This window comes from Trichoplax adhaerens, genomic scaffold (genome assembly GCF_000150275.1).
Source record: "Trichoplax adhaerens TRIADscaffold_1 genomic scaffold, whole genome shotgun sequence".
Taxonomy (NCBI): Eukaryota; Metazoa; Placozoa; class Uniplacotomia; order Trichoplacea; family Trichoplacidae; genus Trichoplax; species Trichoplax adhaerens.
Window position 1 is genome coordinate 3789101 of NW_002060943.1, and position 24042 is coordinate 3813142.

General features: G+C 30.1%; 2 protein-coding genes across 2 annotated transcripts; both read left to right on the forward strand.

Moving 5' to 3' along the window:
- Positions 1-259: 259 nt before the first annotated feature.
- On the forward strand, positions 260-3306 carry TRIADDRAFT_51666 (uncharacterized protein; the record flags this gene model as incomplete). Its single annotated transcript, XM_002107756.1, has 3 exons — positions 260-371; positions 541-591; positions 1856-3306. The coding sequence occupies 3 exons, from the start codon at positions 260-262 to the stop codon at positions 3304-3306; spliced, it is 1614 nt and encodes a 537-aa protein (XP_002107792.1).
- An 18146-nt stretch (positions 3307-21452) lies between these two features.
- Positions 21453-22562, forward strand: TRIADDRAFT_51667 (uncharacterized protein; the record flags this gene model as incomplete). Its single annotated transcript, XM_002107757.1, has 1 exon — positions 21453-22562. The coding sequence occupies one exon, from the start codon at positions 21453-21455 to the stop codon at positions 22560-22562; it is 1110 nt and encodes a 369-aa protein (XP_002107793.1).
- Positions 22563-24042: the final 1480 nt, after the last annotated feature.

Consider the following 24042-nt stretch of genomic DNA (forward strand, 5'->3'; position numbering starts at 1 on the left):
CAAATGCAACGTTCCAAAATTACTATTTTTTAAGCAAACCTACGATTTCCTGCTGCTAATTTACTTAATTAAGGCTGTGTAATTATCCTATAAAATTTAATTATTTTATAGGAAATGTCTGATTGCTGAGATGATAAATTAAGAGGCACAAAATCACTAGCCTTAAATTTGATTAACATGAACAAATTGACTCTACCATAGGTATATCGTCGGGCCAATATTTTGTAGAGGTGAAGTAATATCCTTGGTTAAAGAAATCATGGGCCATGGCATAACCATTAATGGAAAATGTGCATATCCGCCGCATTTGATAAATATTCAACTTGGTCAGCTAGTAAATTTTAAAATTACCCAAATCCGTGCGATAGGAGGTAACTATCAGGAATGAAAAGTAGTTAGCAAACTGTTAATAATTTATACCATTTTCTTTTTATTTGAATTTGTTGGGTTGATCGTAGGTATTCCATTACGAATAAAAATCATTATTCAGAGTAAGCTAGCGAGGCTAATCATGACAAGATATTTTACTCTATTTTATAGCAAATTTCCGCCAGTTAAGGAGAATTAAAAGAGATACCACTCACACTAATTGTAAGTTAATGAACTCTCTGTAAAATATCGATGCCGCATTTTTCACACAAACAATCAAGTTTAACAGCATGCTTGGAATTTTGTTTCCTCATGCTAGTAATCTACATAGTATTTTCAGTATTTCAGCCTACAATTTAGTCTTTACATAAATCAGGCACTAGATTATGCAACTATGCAACCTTTACCATGCCTATTACTACTGTAGATTTGCTAACGCAGCAAAAAATTTTAGTTGCAGTATCGCAGGAGAGCAATAATGTCAATAAGATATATATATTCTTATTGCCTATACATAGATCTGGCTTATTATTTAATTATGGTAATTGCCACCGTTACTATTCTAGCATAAATTACTGTCAATGGTAACATTATCTAAGGTCATTTCAGAATTAAATCATTCCAATTAGCTAATAACATTGAAAATTAACTGATGTAGCTCTTATTATAATAAATTAATGTTACAGTTCACTATCATTCAATCTTAAAGGAATTCCAAACAGGCCCACGTATTCTGAAGCAAAAACATTATAAAAGCAATAGCACTATATTTTTGTTAGTTAATATCCTGCAGTGTTCTTTCAATATTAAGCAGTTTCAGTCAATAACGGTATCTAAAAGAAAAGCTTTAGAATATTAATATAGTGGAATTCATTGCTTGTAGTATATTAATGCTAAGTCAAAGTATTTAGATGTTCAAGTTTTCATGGGTAATAAAGAAGTATTGTATATAAAAGAGTTTTAGACCTACTTTTTCTATAGCAATTTTTACAATTGGTTAGTAGTAAATTTTGCTAAATCTTTTCTATACCATTCAAGTATTAATATGGTAACATACTAAAAGAGGAAAAATGCAAATTACCGTAATTTAACAACATAGCTACTTAATATTGATGATAATAATATTAATAACACTTTTAATTGTAGACTAACAAAAGATCGGCTTAAGCGGCTGTAGTATGATTTGCACCTTACAAACAACATACCTATATCTGAAAAGAATTCTATACCTATAATTCAAACTAGTGGAATAAAAAAACCATAGGATAAACCTTGCCATTAAATTGATAATGCTATAACAATAATTACACTTTAGAAACAATTTTTAATAATTTTTAGTATTTATTTAATATCTGCAACAGTATTTAAAATCATAAACTATTTCATAAATGATGCCATATTATTCTACCATTTCCTTCGCTTATTTTGAAAATTTACAGATACCTTAAATAATCTTTTAAGCGAATTCGATTAAAATATTTGATAGATGTGAATGTAACTACATCGTCGACATCATCGACATCATCAACAACAACGAAAGTACCTGCTACTACTAGATCGACTTTAATACCAATTATTGTTCCTGCCATAGCTACTCCTATGGGAATAATTGCCATTGGTATTGTTGCATATTTATGTAAAAAACAGCAACATGAGCTCAATTTACAGCAATCGGCAGAAAGAAATCGAGTACGCGATACTACACTTTCTAATTCAGCAAGGCGACAAAAAGAAACTGCATTTCAAACTTCTGCATGGAAAAATACCAATCATCAAGCCCAACAAGATGAACATTCCAGCTTAATAACTAATAGTGATAACTTTGTTTGCCTCAGTGTTAGCTCCTCTAATCTTCCCCGAAGTATAACATATGTCTCAACAATATCACAAGCTACCACACCAATGCCTATGATGATTAAGAACTCGCTAAGAAATCATATACAGTATCCAGATATGCGAAATTCTACATCATCAAGTGATAGTATGCCCGATTCTGATGCTAAAAGAATTCAAAATTCTATAATGCATCTATATCAACGACAAGAAAGCGACAATCAAAAGAAAATTCTAAATCAGGAAAATGTAATTCCCTCGGTAAATATCAATACAACAACAGCAATGACAGATCAAGTCGAAGATAGTAAACATATTCTGCCATCAAATGGTAAACATAGTGAATCTAACATTCCAAATGAGCAAAAAATAGACCGTATAATGGTAGTCAGTCCGGTTAGTCTCCAAGTTTCAACGGAAAACGATAACGATTGGAAATATCCACAGGCTTACCCAGCACAAGATATTCGACAGAGTGAAGATGCCAATCGTGAACAAGGAAATAATTCAAATAGTGCTCTTCCTCATGTTGCTAGTGATGTAAAACTACCAGCTAAAAAAGAAACTACTGATCCTGTCATTGTAGAGAAAATTCAGGATAAGGAAGAAAGTAATAGCCAAGTTAACCGACAAAGTAGATCTACTCCTAATGAAAAACTAGAAATGCAGGAAAAGGAAGAAAACAATAATCGAGTTAAACGATCAAGTAGATCTGCTTCTAATGAAACACTAGATATACAAGACAAGGAAGAAGACAAAAACCAAGAAAATCGAAAATGTAAATCTACTACTAACGAAATACTAGATATACATGAAAAGGAAGAGGATAATAGCCAAGTTGACCAAAAAAATAGATTTACTTCTAATGAAATACTAGAAAATACTATTGCGGAAGCTGACGTACTCATTGCCGAAAATAACCATATCTATGATCCTAAATGTGATGTAAAAGATATCAAACATAACGATAAATCAGACAATAAAATTCAAAACGGTCACGATAATCCTATACAAGATACTATAGCTCTAGAAGTTGAAAATACTAACGATCTAAATTTATCTTTAAAAATGCTAGAAGATGAAATATTAGACAGCACAAAATAAAAGTTTCGTACTCGATGTAAACATTTCGACATAGTATGAGGTGTATCAGTAGGGTCGTAGCTAATATTTATTTTAATATTAAAATATACTTAAATTCATTATATAGACTTATACCTAAATCAATAATCGATGATTTGCTATACCAGCAATTGATTTCGTTCGATGACAAAGCTTTACTTGTAATTTAAAACATTAATCTCTGAGAATCATTATTTAATTACAGATGTGGTGAAAACTTCTTATAATAAGTAACAGCACGTGATTAAGAGTTGGTACAGAATTTTTCGTATTACTTCAAATAACACTGCTAGATTTTCGACAAGTAAAACTTTTATCTAGCTCGTACCTGATAATTCTTATTATGGAAAATATTTTTAATATGTACGCATTATTATAAGATCGTCATAACCAAACGAATAGACACATAAAAATTATTAATTCTATTAATTTATACAGTTTTATATCTTTTATTACTATAAAATAGAGAGTGCAAATCTATACCAAAAGTATTAGTTATAGTATGATTCATATATTATTCAGACGACAGAAAATTAATGTTGGGTTATATGCCGCTAATACAGTGTCACAACCCTCACTTGTGGCAAAGGAAAGTAAAGAACTCTAGTGTAGTTACTTAAAACTTAGGCTATTTCTCCCAGTACTTTCAGTTTCTATGAGAGAAGTATTTGAGAACTCGATTTCTCGGCTGATCTCCACAGACAACTGACTAATTATTACACTATTCTTCACAATATGAGTCTTGCCGTTTCTTGAGCAATTACTTTTTTTATTCTACAAACACACGCGCTTAAATAGGTTTCTACAGTGAATTCCAATATTAACGAGTGAGAATTCATGCTTTACAAGTTACATTAATTAGTATAATACCATTACTAAATATACATGTCGATATTCTCAGACTTAGATAGCTACAAGCTATCAGGTGTTAAGACGCTTAACCTTCATCCATATACAGCTCAATTTTTAGAGATTAACATACCTTATAAACCTACAGTAAATTAACTGCTAACAACTTCTATTTTTATCTCATTTCTACCATCCTATTATCAGCTACAAGCGCATTAAGACATAGCACATAACCTTATCTTATCTATTCATAAGCATTCATTAATTTACAGTTACTTAATTAGTAACGGCGTACCGTGACATACAGTAGAATACATTCATAAATTGCAAAAATCGTAATCAAAAGAGTTGATCAAGTAATTTTAGATGTCGCTTTCAAATCTTTCGAAATGGCAAAATTGTTATAATTAAAATTGTCGACTGTTAATATTCACTGTTAAATTCGATTAACAAATATTCGTCTATAAAATCATTGCTTTAATGCAGTTTTAACAAATATAAATTGAAAAAGTCCACTAAGTGTTTTTAATTTAAAAATAATTGTTCTGCTACGCTGACATCAAATGCTTCTTATTGTAAAGAGAACATCAAATTATAGAATTGTCATATTTAAAACTGCAAATAATAACATTTACATTTAAGAGTGGTAAAAATATTGATCTTTAATAACTACCTTTCAACATTCAGTATTTTCGCGTATAATTGTATTATATATTTCTCTTCTTATAGCTACTCCTACTACTTAGGTTATAAAATGCCTATACCAATTAATAATACTATACTAGTTAACAATCTTCAAGCAAGAACAAATTAAAGAAAAAAATAAATGAACCGAAGTTATTAATAAATAGATGATTATCAAGGTGTTTCATTTTGCTATGAAAGGGTAAAAGCATCGGAAATGGTTGAAGTATTTGATTACAATTTGTTGTTAGATTAAAATAGTAAGTCAGAATGAAATGGTGGGCATATAATCCGCTTCTCTAGCTGATAATCAAATGCAATTGTAGAGAATTGAATACCTTTCTAAGTACCCTCCTTCATCAAAAGACTATGTTTGAAAATCAGTTTTAACAGACAGTAAACTCTATATATGTAGTCTTTGAACTATGAAGAGATATCGAATATGTATTCTTTTAACTATATCAACTAACATTAAACCTTACCTCTACACTTTATTCATACTTGAATTGGAAATAATCTAAAACAGCTTTCAATATTTAATATCCTATTTAAGCTGGAAATTATGAGAATAGTGCTCAAGAGAACGAATGCATAACTACCTACAGATGGTATATTAGTTTGCACTAATAACCGGTAAAGCTACTAAAGTCATCAATTTTAATATCATTCTTATCATTAAAAGCATTAATAGCGATAATTAATATCCTGCAATACTGATGTTGTTGAAATGAAAATTTATACATAATAATTTAATAACGTGTGTAAAAAATCAATTTTAAATGTGATAGTCTTTACATTAAAAAAATGCACTGTGAATTTGTTTATATTAATCAAAACTTCGTTTATCAAGGTCTTGATTAACTTTATCGTTCTCTATTTTATAGGTTACTTTAATTTTGCTAATGCACTGCTAATTTTTATCACCCCATTATGCAATAAAGATATTGAAATGAAAAATTGATTTAGTATCATGAATCTTTTCTGTACCTTCTGTCCTGTATATAAGTTAGACATTTCTTAGAACAATTTGAATAATTTTATCTCATTTTCAAAATATTAAACCTTTTCACACCGTTAAAAATGGCAAATGACTTATGACTTCCCTCTGGTTGCATGTCTATGATGTTCAAATGGATATTATAGCTAATTAGCGTGAATTAAAATTATTTCATACAAATCATCAGTTGAAAGAATACACTAGATATAATCAAGAACTAGTCTAAATTATACTGAGAAAATTTCATAGCCCTAATTTCTAGAATTTACCACGATATTTCATCATATTAACATTAAAGCATTAATTGATTATGAATGAGCTCCGACTACTATCCCTAAGCCGATTGTAAAGTAATTAACTTCTTAAGTAAGAAAATTAATAAGGGAATATAAAAAGTATTTGATCATGTTAAATAATTGAAATACAATAGCTTGAGCCGTTCCAATAATTTTCATTACATTTAAATGACAAGTTATGATTATCTTAAATATTTAAATAGCGGCAGGATATTCTCTATATTAAAAGCTGAGAAGGAGTAAATACCTTAAGAATATTCCTAGCTTAATAAATACTGAAAGGCATCACCTGAATAGTCGTTCCCACTGTCAATAATCAATGTTTACGTTAGATCCAGATTATAATTATAATCAAAAGGAAAAGTTTTTATAAATAGTACCATAAATTTAGATCAAAAGAATTATAATTTTGTTTTATTACTGATAGGCGTTGTACAAGAAGAAGTTAAGGAACTCGTCAAAATTTTTCTCCTATCATTATCAAGCGTCTTTAAATCCGTTTATAATAAGCAAACTATTGAAATTTTTATTCATATCTAGCCTTGTATTAATTTTGCATGCAATTTCTTCTCATTTTAATCATGAACCGCCAAGAAGGTAACGAATAAATTCAAAGCACTAGCGCCATCGGATTAAAAGAAAAAGTTGCTTTACTTGGTTCAAGATTGATAAAGCGGAAACGTATTTTGATTTATTTTAATTCTCAATGGATATCTATCTTAATCGCACAAGAGTCAACTCCACTTCGATTAGCAACAGCAGTATTCCAGTAGTCACACTAGGCTTAATCAGCTTCGTAGCCGTTGTTGGTAATTCATTTAACTTGATGGTTATTCATCGCTGTCGATCATTACATAGTGTCAATACATATCTTATTGCTAATTTGGCCATCGTTGATTTTATGACTGGATTTATAACTCTACCCGTTGCAATAATCGTTCTTTTAAAGCCGATATACAAAAACCCTGTATTGTGTCAATTGCAAGCATTTTTAGTCGTTTTATTCTATGGCGCATCGTTGTCGACTACTACTGCTATTAGTTTTGATCGCTGTATTGCTATTACTCACCCTTATTACTATAATTCTGTAGTAGCATATCAACGCTTTATAGTTCAGGTAGTCATCTTATGGCTATTACCATTAATTATGGCCATTTGTCCGCTGGTAGGGCTTGGTCGATACTTACCTACATCTAATTTATGTTGGATTAATATTTCCAAGTATCAGCACAACTATGTTATCACACTTATACTAATCTTTTATATTTTTGTCGCGATTACGGTAACCGTTATATGTAATATCATTATTTTAGTCATCACATACCAAAAAGGAATTGGGATTTTAACCGGCCGTCGAAATATAAAAAAATCAATTAAAACGACAACATTAATAGTTGGAACTAAATTAATCACTTGGTTGCCCTTTTCAATCATTTTTGTAATGGACCTTGCACGAAAGTCAGCTATGAAATTACCGCATGGCGTTAGAATGACTTCAATCTTATTAATATGTAGTAATGCAGCAAGTAATCCCATCATTTATCTATTGACTAATCAAAATCTAACAAGTAAATTAAAATTATGGCTACGATATAAAAGTCTTAGGATAAACGTAGCCACAGTTGCTCCATTGGATCATTGCAATCAGGGTTATACTTCGGGCAATCTGATTGCTATTGATAAAACAACCTAAATATTCAACCTTGAATTATTAATTTGCTTGCATTGACAGTTTCTGTTTAACTCTTAGTTTTAAAATTGCTCCCCTTTCATCCCTGTCACCCTGTAATAAAAATTGCTTGCACATAATCACGAAATAAATAACCTTGCACTAATTGTGTACCAGTTTGACTAACTTTTATAACTGCTTTAAATAAAATATCTAAAAATAGTCGCACAGCTATAATTAATTTATACCATCATAATTAAGTCAAGTCATAAATTTCCCTTTTTTAATGTTAAATAGACATTAGAACGAGCTAATCGTTAGAAATACATCTAGTATTAGTCAATGAAGACGAAAACAATAAATTTCTACGATAGAACTTTCCAACAGCAATTAATGCAGGGAAATAATTTGTTCTTTTTAAATGTCCATTCCATAAAATCGAACTGTTGTCGTTTAGAGCAATGCTGTACTCATGCTTAAAAATCCATTGCAGAATAAGTTGTAATATAGTGATAATATGGCTTTAGAAATAATGAAAATTGTTGTAATTATGATTTGAAGAAATATTATGGTTCCACAATGCCATAAAAGTTGCCAGCCGCATCGGTGGTATAAATTGAAATACGTTTTAAAAAATCTACTAATAGTGAATTATACATTGGTGTGGTATGATTGTGGTGCGAAAGGACTGGCACACTACGGTAGATTTGAAAGTGATCAATTCGAATTTAAAACAAGATTATCGTCTAGAGAATTTTTATTGCAATCCGGCCAAAGTAAAATACAAATCAAATTTTCCGTCAAATAGATTTAAAGCCTAATTTTACCACAGAATAGCAACAATTAATATAAATCGTGTTACAAATAAACCACCATTACATATCGTCATCAGTTTATGTATTCGATTAAAGAATCACTTTCTATCCTTAATTAATAGAAATATTATATTTTTATACTAACTTCATAAACTTGATTATTCTCAGCGTTTTTCTGAGTAATATACCTATGAGATTGATATTTACTTTATGGTCATTACTAAACCGTGAAGCATAAGTAACTATCACTTCTGATAGCTTACTTACAAAAATAAGACAGAAACAGCCTCGGATGTCACGACTACTATAATATTTTCAGAGAAATTCATTCTAATAAATGACACATGTATTATTTTGAAACCAGCAGAAGATCCACGTACATGCGATGGCTTAGAAATTTTTATTAGCACTAGCCGAACATTGTATAATTAAGTTCTGCTTCAGTCACTTTGCTTGACAATTATTAATTTTAGTGCTTTAATTAAAACAATTTCAAGTGACGCCAATAGCCAAAATAAATTAAATGTATACAACATATCAACCTCAAATAAGCCCAATATAACTGCCCGAAAGTTAGGTCCTTAAGAATTTGACTAAGCCACTTGTAGTATAAGATTTCGACTCTAATATTACAATTATTAAGGACACCTACGATACTTTATTACTAGAACGCTTTTGGGAAATAAGCATAAGAAATGTTGTTTGCATCGTATAAAGTTAACGCCCAACACCCACAGATTTCGAATGGCGGACTAGTAGTCCGTGACGGCCTTAAATCTGTACATAATACTTTTCATCGTCTGCGAACTGTTTGATAGAGTCACTTGGATCAACAATTTCAGGATCAATTTAAACTTTGAAAATAAAATAACAAAAACTACAGCACATATTTGCCGAATCAACCCTCAACACATATAATATAATGGCAATACGAATTCTTCAATATTAAGCTACATACTAATAATGCTATATTTCTAATTTGAGGAAAAATAAGGGCGAAGCAAATATGAAAACAGGGAACATTTTCAGTTTCTTTCATTATTTAACGTCTTTAAATGAAGTATTGCAGCACGCTATAAAAAAAGTGATCTGTAATACATCATATTTATAAGATCAATTTTTTTACAATTGTAAAAAGATTATTATTTTCGTTAAAGACGACAATCAATTACTATTAATACAGCCCTCTATTTCGAAGTTTTAATTTGAATCCTACAATTTATTAAAATTTTTGTACGAAAATAAACACCATTATTAACAGGATAAATTACCATATAGAGAGATAACATAACCGTGATAATAAGAGATAGAAATTTGGCATTAACATATATTAAGCTAAGGATGTATAGAAGAATGCCTCGTAAAATGCATTGTTCGCTATTACACAAACTAGCAAGAATTTTGTAATGTCGAAATACCATTACCAACATGGATTATAATCTGGACCGATCTAAATCCGACTGATGGTATTAAAGAAGCAAGTTGTTTTAAAAATACAACCGGCTAGCATAACAATTGAAAATTTTAATTAAAAATGAAAGTAAGATTTAATTGACTCCATTTATTGTACAGATAATCTGCTACGTATTCATTTAGCCTGTAATCATATACATTGCTAATTATAGACAGATCCAGGCATGTCATAGATATCGGCACTAAAAGAACCTGCGAAAAGCAGTTACATGCCTGCTTTATTTCAACGCCATTTACTTAAATTCTTCATTGTCAGCATAGTTTGCTGTCAATCTTTCTAGAATTATCATTTGCTTCATAATAATCTTGTGAGATACTGTATCATTCGCTCTTAGCAACATCAAAAGCCCGCTAGAACTATAACATTAAACTTTGAAAGAAGAGTTTGACCATAACAAAAATGCTAACGTGGGTACATAATTTACCATTTAGGTAAGGTTAAATATCGATCTTACTGTATAGCTATTGTGCGATTCTAAAAAGTTCATTAATCAATCGTGACTTTTAAAATTGTTACTGACTACTCATACGACAGCTAGTCTAAGAATTTATGTTGAATCTACCCATTCTCCATGTTACGGATGTAACCGCTATACTGTAAGATTTTAATAGAAGATAATTGTTCGTTCTGCAATAATTTTCATTTGTGATTTAATGATGATGAAACGCTTGCAGCGGCTTAGATATACTGACCATATCTATAGAATACTATAACATTACAATATTTGTAGCGTTACTATTTTTTAAATATCTACTTAAACGTATAAATGCTATATCAAAGTTTTATTGTAATCTATTGTGCTATAACTTAACTTTGAAGTTAAAATTACTTCTATATATATTTCCTCATAGGATTATTACAGATTCCTCGATTTATACTTGTAAGAATTATAAATAATTAATAATTGATATCTTCGCGAAATCATGCAATCAAGTGAAATATTATTGAGTAAAAAAATAAAACGTATAGCATTAAACAAAACGCTGAATTAACTAACGTATATGGTATACTATGGGATATCTATTAGTGCAAAATCTTCGACACATTATGAATACTTTCAAAGCAGTCGATCAGTAGATTTTGTATTATCTTATACGCTATATTGACACAACATGAAAATGATATTAAACTATAGCGATAAACGAGAAGCTCCTCTAGTACAGTAGAGAACAGTTCTGATTTTTAGGAATGATATGAACTGGGGTACTTAGAGGCAGAATTAAATGCAAAATTCATTCTCATTTAAATATTTGACTGTTGATTAATATTTACATTCAACTTCCTCTAGTAACGTATTTTAAAACAATAATCATTATAATGACGATCTATAATTAACTAACTAATCCGTTAATTAAAACCAAATTTTAACATCTAGTTTTAGACTATTAGTTAGAATAGACGGACTGGTTGCTATCAAAATAACTGATAGTGGATCGAACTTTATTAAAAATTAATTAAACGCGAAATAGGATGCTATGAATGATACCTTTACAGTAAGTAATCTTCCAATATACAGTAAGTGATAGCTATAAGTACGGCTCAGCAATACAATAGTCTAAATTAGCCGAACTCACGTAGTGCATAGTAAGTATTCTTAACTATGATAGATATAAGTACGTGAATTAACTGGTTCTTTTTTTTATCCGGTAGCTCCGAAAAACTAAAATAACACATGCTGATACAGCTATCTAATCAATTGTATCATAGTAGCAATTCATTTAATTATACCAGTAATTTAGACTACAATATCCGATTTATGTTACGCAGCTAGTTACTGCAATAATGCATAACTAATTTTTCATCAATTGTGAAATTGTTTAGGATGTGCAATACATAAACGTACTAAAGAAATTAATATCAAATATTAATTTGGTAATATTCAGATTAAAACTTTATAAGACTCTAAAGGTTTATACTGTATTATATCATATTGTCATCCACTAGCAACTCTGCAGATGCTTCGTGTACTTATATGATGACATATAAAGATTATTTATCTCCTAGCTACCGTATTTAATTATCGATTTATAGATAAACCATAATCAATACAATAACCAATGAAGCCGTAATTCTAAATGATATCGGACGAAATTAAAATCACAAATCAGTAGAGAAAACAAGAAACGACGCAATAATTGAACATACATATCCAAATTTATCATAAAGGAAAATTTATAAAGTCCAGGACTAATTGAATATTTCGTAATTAAATGTGACGATTTAAAATACCCTGGACAAATTAGCTACTTCTATTTCAAGGTAAAGAACAGTAATTTATTAAAATAAGAATTCTTAATACTTGTCATAATAATTTAACTAAAGATATTTACTACTTGATCATTTAATGAATGGAAAATTTTTCGAACTTTACTGTACTTGGATAGTTGGATTAAGTGTTGTAGTTAAGTCTAAAAGAAAGGGAAAAAAAGTTTAAGTAACGAAAGTTAAAAACATAGCAGCCTTAGAATTATCTCAGGTATATTGATCTAATTTCGTTTATAGTAACCTGTATATGAAATTTTCTGAAGTGTATAGTATTAGATTGTATGAAATAGCTAATTAGAACTAGCTTGTTTTAATTATATGACAAACCAAATAAAAATGAAAATTAAATAAATCTGGTAAATTTTTAGATAATATAGCTTACTTCTTATACTATGTGCCAACCTGTTTTAGTACCGTAACATTTTAGAAATCTTAGTTAGCTTTGATAAATAACTTTATTAAAACTGTATAACACAGTTTGGCCAATAACTAAAAGCGAACTTTCAACAATATCAAAACTGTCTCAAATTGAGTCATATTATTAATACCTGTTAACCCAAATTTCTTGATTACCTACCAGATTGTACAAATTAACTGCGTTAAATTTCGCTGCACTATGAAATTCGTAATAATGCCTGTCTATCTTATTTTATACCGGTCTTCACCAATCTTCACCTAGTAATTTCCTAAGCCTTATCAGAATATGTAAAATATCTCTGTTTCTATTAAGTGAATTTATGTTTAAAAAATATAGCAGATAGCATACGAACGTAAAAGTCCAATTAAGAAACTGTAATCCCATTAAGTTTGTTTTATTTCGCATGCATTAATATATTTAAACAATATTTTAAGAGCCCCTTAGATCACGCGTAGCACCTGTATTAAACCCACAAAAGTTTATCACAACCAATAATTAAGTAAAGGCTAAATATTGTTAAAATTATCTTAAATCTAAAATTTTCCTCTTTCTTACACAACTGTCTATATAAGTATATTACGAAGTGTAGCTCCGTAGATTATAGATTAGGCAATAATAATTGATTAACCCAATTGTTAACCATTTTGGTAGACAAGTAGTAGTCGCTCCGGCTAGGACAAGCTAGTAGAGACTAGAAATCGGGTGGCCGAATAAAAAGCACTAGTGGTTTGAAAGAAACCTGAGTAGTTGTGTGACTGTCTGGAAAGACTTAGTTTTCCCTTAGAAGACTTTTAAGTCAGTGGAAGCCTTACACAATTACCATAGCACTTGACATAACCAAATCACAAGTGGGGAATTATGACAGAGTAACAATTAGAAAGCTATCAAACTACACAAGCATTAAGACAATTTAATTCTATTTTAATAATGATAAGATGAAGACTAAATAACGTTATTATCCTATCTTAAGTGTTTCTTAATTTTTATAAATTTGCATATAACAGTATATACGTAATTTGTATGTTTGTTCGTTGTGATATATACCAATCACGAAATTCCAAATTTTAGAAAAATAAGGGCCTTATTGAATCTTATACAAAGATCAACTACACACAGCTCTACTTTAGCCGAATACTACTACTAAAGACTTCTAGAACGAACTAATTGAATAATCTAAAGTTGCATGCTTTTGTACTTTTCGTAGCATTCGCAGCTACAATCCGCATGGCAACCTTTTACCTTATATTACACATAGTTAAATTATTCTTAGTCAGACTATTTTACTGCGGACCATCATTAATCCAATATGGATACGACTACAGTACTTACGTTGATATCATTCACACCAGCCAAAGTACAATGAATTAACCATATCCTAATATATGATTTACAGTTCTATTTTTACCTATAACCTTATTAGTAACTCAACAGCTTACTGTATATAGTCATCTGTACTCTAGCATAGAGTCTATACCACTACAGTCTATAGTTATAGCTACCAAATATCTCTTAGGATAAATATCTACCGTACATTATACTACACATGGCTAACAGTCTACAATCACAATACTAAGTTACATTACAAACGTGAAAGCGTTTTGGGAATCCATCTGATTACATTAAATAGGTAGATTAAAACTAGCTAGCCTATTTAGCCAGGAATGAAATAAAAATTAATTAATTCAAAATATTATATGTTGTCACATTTTTCGTATATTAAACTGTAATGAAATGAAATGTGTAGAGATCAAGCTACGAAACTTTAACAAACTTTGATTCTACTTTCGCTGCACTCCGGTCGACTTAACGCTAATACTTAGACACCAAATAAAATTTGGGGAAATAACCGAACAACAATTTATTTCAAAACAAAAATGGAGAGAAGTATAAACCGAACAACCGCACAAATACTTAGCTTTAAGTATTATTAAAATAAATGGCAGACTTAAAAACTGTCAACGACCAAACAACCTTTCAAAAAGAAGAACGTTTTAACTTACGACAATTCGACCCCGAAGGCCTTTTAAATTCAACAAGTTCTTCAAATAAAATCTTCTTCTACTCTCCCTCTAAATTTTCTAATTGCACTATCATTTATAGGCTTCGTAGAGCCGTCAGAGGTATTTAAAACTAAACATTTGCTAACCAATCGCTCTTAAGATCCGTTTTACAAAACTACTTTGCACCATTTAAGAAAACAAAAACCATTCAAAGTTCAGACACAATTTACCCTACGATTCCCTTACAAAACACTATAAAAGTAATAAGCTAACTATAAAAATACATCAAACTTCATTTCTAACATAATTTCTATCATTAATACACTATAAAAAGCTAAAAATCAACCTTTAAACATCAAGATTTAGTCATAAAAACAACATTCTAACTACCTAACAATCAACACAACCTCTGCCAATTTCCATCTTATTTTCTACTTTCCTCACTAAATCTCCTAATGTGACTTCAAGTCACGTCATAAAATTGCAAAGTTTCAAATTCATAACAAAATGTCCAAATCTCAAAAATCAACTCTTACGATATTTTTCATGAACAAAAATCCAAAAATTAAAACAGAAAAATTATAATTCAGACATAATATTAAAAATAAACCCGACCGGTTCCAAAACAGGAAAATTATATCGGACACAAACCCGACCGGTCCCCGAATCCGAAAACTATATCGGACACAAATCCGGAAAAATTCGCTTTTTATGAAGATCACAGTAATCGCTTATCAAAAAAATTTATATGACTACTACGACTACTTTTCTGACATTAATATCGCTTAGTATTCGCGAGTATTGACAGTTGATGTTTTAGCGTCAGATTGTACTGTAACTGTACGAGTATAGACTACATTACAGTACTTTTATCGTCATGTTATAAATCCCCTTTCTCTAAGGATAGGGTTTTGCTACTATGTCAAATTTCTTTACAATTTGAATAGACGATCAAACGCCCTTTCTTTAGATTAGGCATTTGCTCTATAGGGCTACTTGTATAGTAATCTATATAATACCTTGTAAAATAATGAAGAAGAAAAGATGGCGACATGATGATTTGGCAGGGTAAAACTTAAAGACACTATCACTTTCTAGGTATTTTGTATAGTAAAATAATACTAATTACATACTAAAAACTACAAAGGACTCTACTTTTAGTCCTTTTACTACAAAACATATTTAAGAAACTTTTGCAAACTTAAAAGTTGACATAAGGCAGACGTATTAAAATGGCCAAGCCTTATCCAGACAACAGCCAAGAAATAAATGCTGCAATATGAAAATCGTTTGATTTAATTCATCTTATTTTGTGAACTAGTCTATTTATACAATGTTTTAGACATTTTCAGAATGGCATAAAATGATTGTATTTGACCTAGATATCATTTTGGTCATTAACTAAAAATTAAAATTCAATAAAATCATTTCGCCAATTTAAATATCACGCTTTTTTAGCTCAATTTCTGAAAAACTGATATTATTTTAAAATGTTTATAAATAGCAGAGAGCCATGAACTACTGAAGGGCATTAGCTTTTTAAATTAAATCTAAAATGGACATCTGTTTTAAAAATTGTAACAAAATAATTGATCTGAATAGACGTTTCTAATTTGATCTTATCCGATTTATAGATTTACAACATGGTACACGTACGCAATCCCTAAATAGAGTGAGCAAGTTTACGTACCATTATTGCTATCAAGTGCTTGGTCCTATTTGTTATACAATTTTCGTCCATTATTAATAATACTAGTTTACATGCGTATGCTATTACTGATGTCATATCTATAAAAATAATTAACCAGTACATGATCATTCAATGGAATTGGAATGGCCAAATAATTCCAATAATACAAAATACTTGTGACTAAAACAATAAAGTCATATGCAATCTGCAATATATTATTAGACGTCAATGCCTTAAAAATTTTATATTTTAGAATTCTACAATTTATCAAGTAGATATTTAGATTAAAGTTATATTGGCTAACTTACAAAATATCATTTAATATCATTTAACTGCAAGACTAATTCATAATGGTACCTCTAACACTAGCAATCAAACCCTATTTCTTTAGTTTTGTTGCCTTATATTAATTTTTCAGGCGCTCATATTCTCGAACGTTTTCATATATTAAGCAGATATTTATTCCTATTAAGATCACTTTATTCGATATGCAAAGTTGCTTTTATGACTAAGTAATGAAATAATTACATATATGTATAATAATTGTATCTCTCCGACTTTCTAAGACTGGCAATTAATCACATCTTTTCTTGATTAATCTATACGTTCGAGATTTATTATTCGATATTACATTTTAGAAGCGCCTTAAATCAATAATGTTCGAAGATATCATTGTCATTATACTACAATTTCTGATTACCAAGTACAGTAAAATTTTTACTTTTCTCATCTTCGTATCCTTTTTCCATTTACCAGTATATACCTACCTTAAGTCTAGTCTATTTTTACCTTCAAAAATATCTAACAAACTTTGCAGCTAACTCAAGTGTAGAAATGTCCATGTAAGTAAGCCTCAATATCACTTCATTTATTTCTATTTGATTGGATTTGATAGAGGTTAGTAGTACAGTGATTTATAGAATAATAGCCTGTCACAAAACAGCTTTGCAACAAGATAACGCAATATACGATCAATAAGTCAATTCCTTGAACCACGTATCAAGGAACGATATCTGCACTATCACAAACACTTTTGCTCTACTAGTAGACTACACAAAGACTTAAACGCCTCGTATTTTACGTTAAACACTAAGTTGGAGAATTCTTCTTTATTTCACGATATACTGCATTTATATACTATTCCTCAATAGTTCATGAGTCATAGTTAATACAATTAACATTAGAATCATTTACTGAATTAGATATTAATTTTAGCTACTGCTCCCTTAATGCAGACAACAGTATTTACGAACATAGACATATAATGACTAATACAGAATAGTCAGATTACGATATGTCCTATCACGGAACATTTCCATGATAATTTACAGTCTACCATAAGTAAATTACAGTCACAATGATTCGAACTGTAAGCAGATGATTTGCATTCCCTATTATAACTATTAATTTCAGTATGTGTATAAGTGCCACTGTCATAAAAAGTCAGTGCTATATTAAAATACAGTATATCCAAATTAGAAGTTAACTAAATAAGGATAGTCTAACAGAGTTATCCTAACATAGTTATTTCTACTGTAATACAGTATTTAACACTGTAACATAGCCTAAAAAATAAAGGGCATACTCCAAACAATGGTGGTATTGGGGTTGTATTGGATCCGTCAATAAAATTAATACATTAATTCTCAATACACTGGAATTGCCCTTAAAATTTAGAATGTAATTATAATACCGATAAATAACTACTAAATAACATTAGAATAGATAATAGTGACTCATTGCATTAGTAACAAGGGTCTAAGATGATGCCTGTATATATGCACAAAAAGTATAAGATTTACGATTACATTGGCTTTCTTACTTAGTTCATCTCCAACACAACGTATAGTATATGAATTCTTTTTATCCTTATTAGCCCACTATACTGGTGTTACGGTATAAATACACCGTAAATGATACAGTATAAATTAAGTATTTATATCTAGGTAGATTTCTACCTATATAAGTCAGGTCGACTAAACTCTTACGATTTTGATTGGTGATCGCTAATATTGCTCATTAGTAGTTTATTTCTGTAATCTTTACGAGTGCATGGCGTTGCTCAAATTAGTTGAAATAAAGTAATAGTAGCTCGATGTTGTCAAGTTTAGCTGTGTAACTGCAGTCTAGAAAGGAAGCTCTAGGCCGAAACTAAAATAGTAGTTGACAGTAGCCACTTAGAAGAGCAGAATACTTTACGTCATCCTTTGTCAGCAGAGTAGCCCTTGAAAACTGGTTATATGCTTCTTTTCAGCATTATTGTAATACTTACTGCTTATTGGTAACCAGTTATAACGATGTTATGCTACAAAAATAAGTAATTATTGACCACTGCAGTAATGAATACTATTGAATAATCTAGACAAAGTCATATACTGTGCGCGATATTTAATTTTATTAATCTTGTAATTAATCATACGAACAGAGCACAAACATTTAAATACTAGATAGTCTGTAGCTACCTAAATCGTAAAATATCTATATATCAATTTAGTAATAATATGCGATAATTTACGTAACATATAGAATACAAATTTTACTGCATTTAATATCTAAATTAACAATATAAATGCATATGATTGTGAAATAAATGAGTTATTGCTTCAGAAGCATGTCGCCGTCTCCTCATGAAATATGTATACCAATAAATCAGTTAACTATGGAGCTCGGCCGAGAACTTGAGTTGAATTCTCATAAATCGCTTGGATAGACACTAAAAATCCTAGAAAGAGCTGCCCAATTAATTGGACTATACGTTTCAGAGTTATTTTTATCTTAATTCAGTAGTAATTTCAATTGATCATCTAACTTATATATGACAATTTTAAGATTTACATACGCATATAGTGATCACGATGCTTTGCTAAAAAATTCCTTTACTTAACTAATTTCAATTTGGCATTTCTCACCTAGACATTATAGTTAATCTGATGCTCTTTAAGGAGGTTATAACCATTTCAGTAGTTGGAATAAAATATTTTAATATTTGCTTGATTAAAAGAATTTTGACTATTGGAACAGATAATTTTAATTGTAAGGGCCTAATTTTTATATAGAATATACTTTCAGTTAATCTTTTATTCCAGCTTAGGTTAAAGGCAATATCAACAGTTTATATACAAGAAATTTTAAATTCGCTTAAGCAAAAACAGCATTCTTTCTCTGACTACTATGTTGATCATAGTACAAAGGATATATTATCTTAACAATTATATAAATCTTTTTTAAAATATTACCTTAAACAATGCTAGAGTGCATACAGCGCAAATTCTAAGTTTGTTAAGAGCTTTCATCAATATTATTTTTATGTCACAGCATTATGAAAATAGGAATATGCCTTTCTATATTTGAAACTATTATTCAATTTTAATTCATTACCAATTTCAATAATTGCATTGTCCAACAAGTTTAGGATTCCTATCGAAGGCAGTGTAGCCTGTATGAATGTCAAGTTGATGAAAATTTCTCAATAGATTGATCACGTAAACACTAATGATATGGTATAATAAGACTCGCCTACAGCTACAATATTTGCATTAACACAGAATTTCGTACATAATACTTTATATATATATACACTAGTCCAATGGATGTATTCTTCAGCCAAAATAATCTAATTTATTAAAGATTGGTTTCTTTTATTGCTGCATTAAAATTAAAAATACTAAAATTTTGTAGGGTAACTCCAGCTAAAATGGAAGTAATAGCGGCAGTATAATCATAAATTTACGATAAGATGTGAGGAACTAAAGTAGTCTTAAAACTAACATCATCATTTAGAGCATTTATAACTTGAACAGTCCAAATTACGTAAACCAGTCTTGTCCGTTTATGCTGAATGCGAGCTTTCAGTAAAATTGCTGCCGGAAACATTACCAAATGCCGCTTGCATGAAAATTAATCAATTTATAAACTATACCGAGATTACAAATGAAGATTTAAAGCTGGATTAAAAACGATAAAAATACCCAAAATTGGTTTGTCAATCCCATTTAGCATTCTCATTATGATCAAATTATTATACCTATGGTAAGTTACGCTAATAAAATAAATAGGAGCATTTTACCCAAGTAAAAATACCAGATGAAGATTTATATTATCTATTACAACAAAATTGAATAATATTAAATCTAAGGCAAGATCTTGGATTTTAAAAAATTGCGTGATCTACTTGTATCTAGTTACTGTAGTTACCACATCAGGATGCCATGACGATAAATAACGCGATTTATAGGTATGCAGCATGAAACTGAAGTCATTATTTCAATCTAGACATACTTAATATAATTATCAAGGTTGTCAACCTTTTCAAACTGATTTACAGCCAATCATCATCCTATTTTAAATTCTCCTCGACTATTTTTAATCAATTAATAAAGAAATTAATATTCACCAATCGTCACTTCTCTTGGACAAATGGTCTGTAATTATACGTATGTTTTTCTGCATCAACACCTGCCATGGTGGTTTATTTATAGGGGAAACTATTGAAATGAAGATGAATAGTTCAATTGAAAAATTACGTTAACATTTAATTCTCTTGCCTATATGATCATAGTCAATCTATCATTGGCATAATAATCTGGTTATGTAGCTAATTAATTGCTCGCTATTATTATATCATCACCATGTAAATATTATACCCAATCTTCTATGGAATGTCAATTGAACTGAAAGAAATTAAAATAATGCTTTTCTTCTAAATGAAAGGATAAAGCGCTATCCACTCTCATCAAGGATTCATTTAGAACTGTTTGCCTGCTAATTGTGATACTCCATGCGCAGTTGTCATCGATCCGCTGATAGAATAATTTAAGCAAGTTAAGATGCAATTTAATCATGTTGAACAAAAAATATTTCCTTAATATTTTAGGCACGGATGTAACATATTTTTTAAAGGCATTATCCCGATATCATTTAGATAAATCATTCTTGGAGCCGTATTGAATCACCATTTATTTCTTCTACAACATGTCGAAGTTCGAAGGTTATAATTTAACTAACCATTTTACGACGACTTCATCATCACTTGCTGCTAATTCTTCAATACTTCCATTTACTTGGTCGCTACATTATAATATTCCGATCTTAACCCTATTCTTTAGCATCGTCATGATTTTTGCAGTGACTGGTAATCTATTCTCTCTGATAACTATCTATCGTTCGGTCTCATTGCATACTATCAATAATATGTTCATCTTTAACTTGGCCGTCGTCGATTTACTCAGTAGTCTATTAGTAATACCTTTAGGTTTGGCCGTTGTCAGTAGTCAATCACATTTCAGTAATACATTATGCCAAATTCAAGGTTTCTTGCTTATGTTTTTAAATACCACTTCATTAATGACAACAACTCTCATCAGCATTGATCGAGTTATTGCTGTAACGAAGCCATATTATTATGCAGCTATTGCTAAATTTCATGCTATGATCGCTTTAATAGCGGGAATTTGGATATTATCCATCCTCTTTGCAACACTACCTCTACTACATTTACAACATTATGGCTTCGGCTATTATACTCTTGTCTACATCTGCTGGATTAATATCCACGATTATGACGCAAATTTTGTTATTGCTATCGCGGCGATCTGTTTGATCTTGTTTAGTATGATGGCCATCATAATAAGTTATACCATCATATTTTGTATCGCTTGTAATAAAGTTGCCAACCAATTGAGACCAAATGGTTATGGCGATGTGATGAAATCAGTTCGTACCACAGCAATTATTGTCGGTACGAATTTACTCTTTTGGTTGCCATTTGTTACTGCCTGTATTATCGAAATTAAAGATGGACACTACCATCGGAGAGATCCTGACTTTGATGAAACATTATTCAAGGTAGCTTATTTAGCACCCTTTGGCAGTGCTGCTAGTAATCCAATCATTTATATTACCACTAATGGCGTCTTGCGCCTTAAATTTCAAAAATTATTTCAATTTAAAACAAGCTTGCAGCCTCTTCGAAAACGAACCGCAATTTCTCCAAGCCGACGTAACAACTCTACGGCTGCTTGTATAGTAGAGCAAATTAACAGTCTTAACGATTCGTATCGTCCAGATGATGAGAATCAATAGTAAAAAGCAATTTCTTCCATACAAATTAATTCCCATCCCTTAGGTTCATATTATTTTCATTCTATTTTCTACGCTAAGCATATTGTACAGTAGCAATAGACTTTAGAGATATTTTTCCATTACTGTATTTAAGGTAACAAAATTAACGTACCGCTCGATCAAAGGAGTTTTCAACTCATTTACGGACTCTTTGATGCCAAAGATTGGCTAGTCTATGTATATGCACTTGACGAAGAATTTTTGCAAGCACAATTAAGTAGTAGGATTTAACCTCATCGATTCCGAAATGCTTCGTTTATCTCCTCCTGAATTCATTACATGTCCAACAGTGGACTTTATTGACGAATTTTAAATTCAAAAAAACTATTATCCTAGAACTATTTTTTATTGAACCACCAAATGCCAAAATTATCTCATTAGTTTTAATACGCAAATTAAAATATCGAAGAAGAGCATTAATAACCATTTTAATTGGGCATTAATTTAAAGTTAAATGTGAGTTCCAATCAGTAAATACTTTATAAAAAGAAGATAATTACCGAAATCAACTATAGCTTCTCATCTTTGATAACGATGATATAAATTATATATTTACTTCTGTCCCGTATCATGTCACACTTCTACATTAATGAATTAGAAAAAAAGATGAAATGAGTATAGATCATTAATTCAATTTATTCTCGACACAATATTTAAACTTTCACATTGAGCTAATCATCAATAATTTTAAAATAGTTACCATAACTGTTGAACAATTTCTCTACTGCGGGTACATAGTCTCATGTAGGCGATCTGTCCAAGTAATTCTTGTAAATAGTTTTGCTTTTCCTGTTAGGATATTTTGTTAATAATTAATTAACCAGAACTGATTTTGAATATTTTTCCTTACAAATTGTATAATCTTCACCGGTAATATAAAAACGACAGATGGAACTTTTTGCACATAAAGTACATAAAGAACACCATCGAAGTAAACTGAATATTTACTGTGATCAATGCGGAAGATTCATCTCTTGACAATCGTTATATAACTGTACACCAATTCAGTCTTATAAATATTCATGTCTTTCTGTGGATGTCACTGTTGTATGACTCAATTGCAATAAACGCTATATGAGATCATGAAGATATAACTCAAAATTATTATCTCTTGCCATGTGAGATCTGTTTCAAATTAAGGGAAATAGCAAGACTATAACTACCGACGTGCATATCAATCATAAAATAATTGCAGTCAATCAAGCAGTATTAATTTAGAAACACAAATTGCAACGACTTTAGTGCTTCTCTATACTAAATTAAATTTTAATTCTTTATTAATACGCAACTATACTGTGTATAGCAACAACATATTTAGGTTAGATCCATTTATATAGGTTGCAACCGCAATTACGACACAGGAACTGTTTCTAACAGCAGTGAAACATAGATACCAAAACTAGAACTCTTTTTATTGTAAAAATTTACTCCTTGTTATATC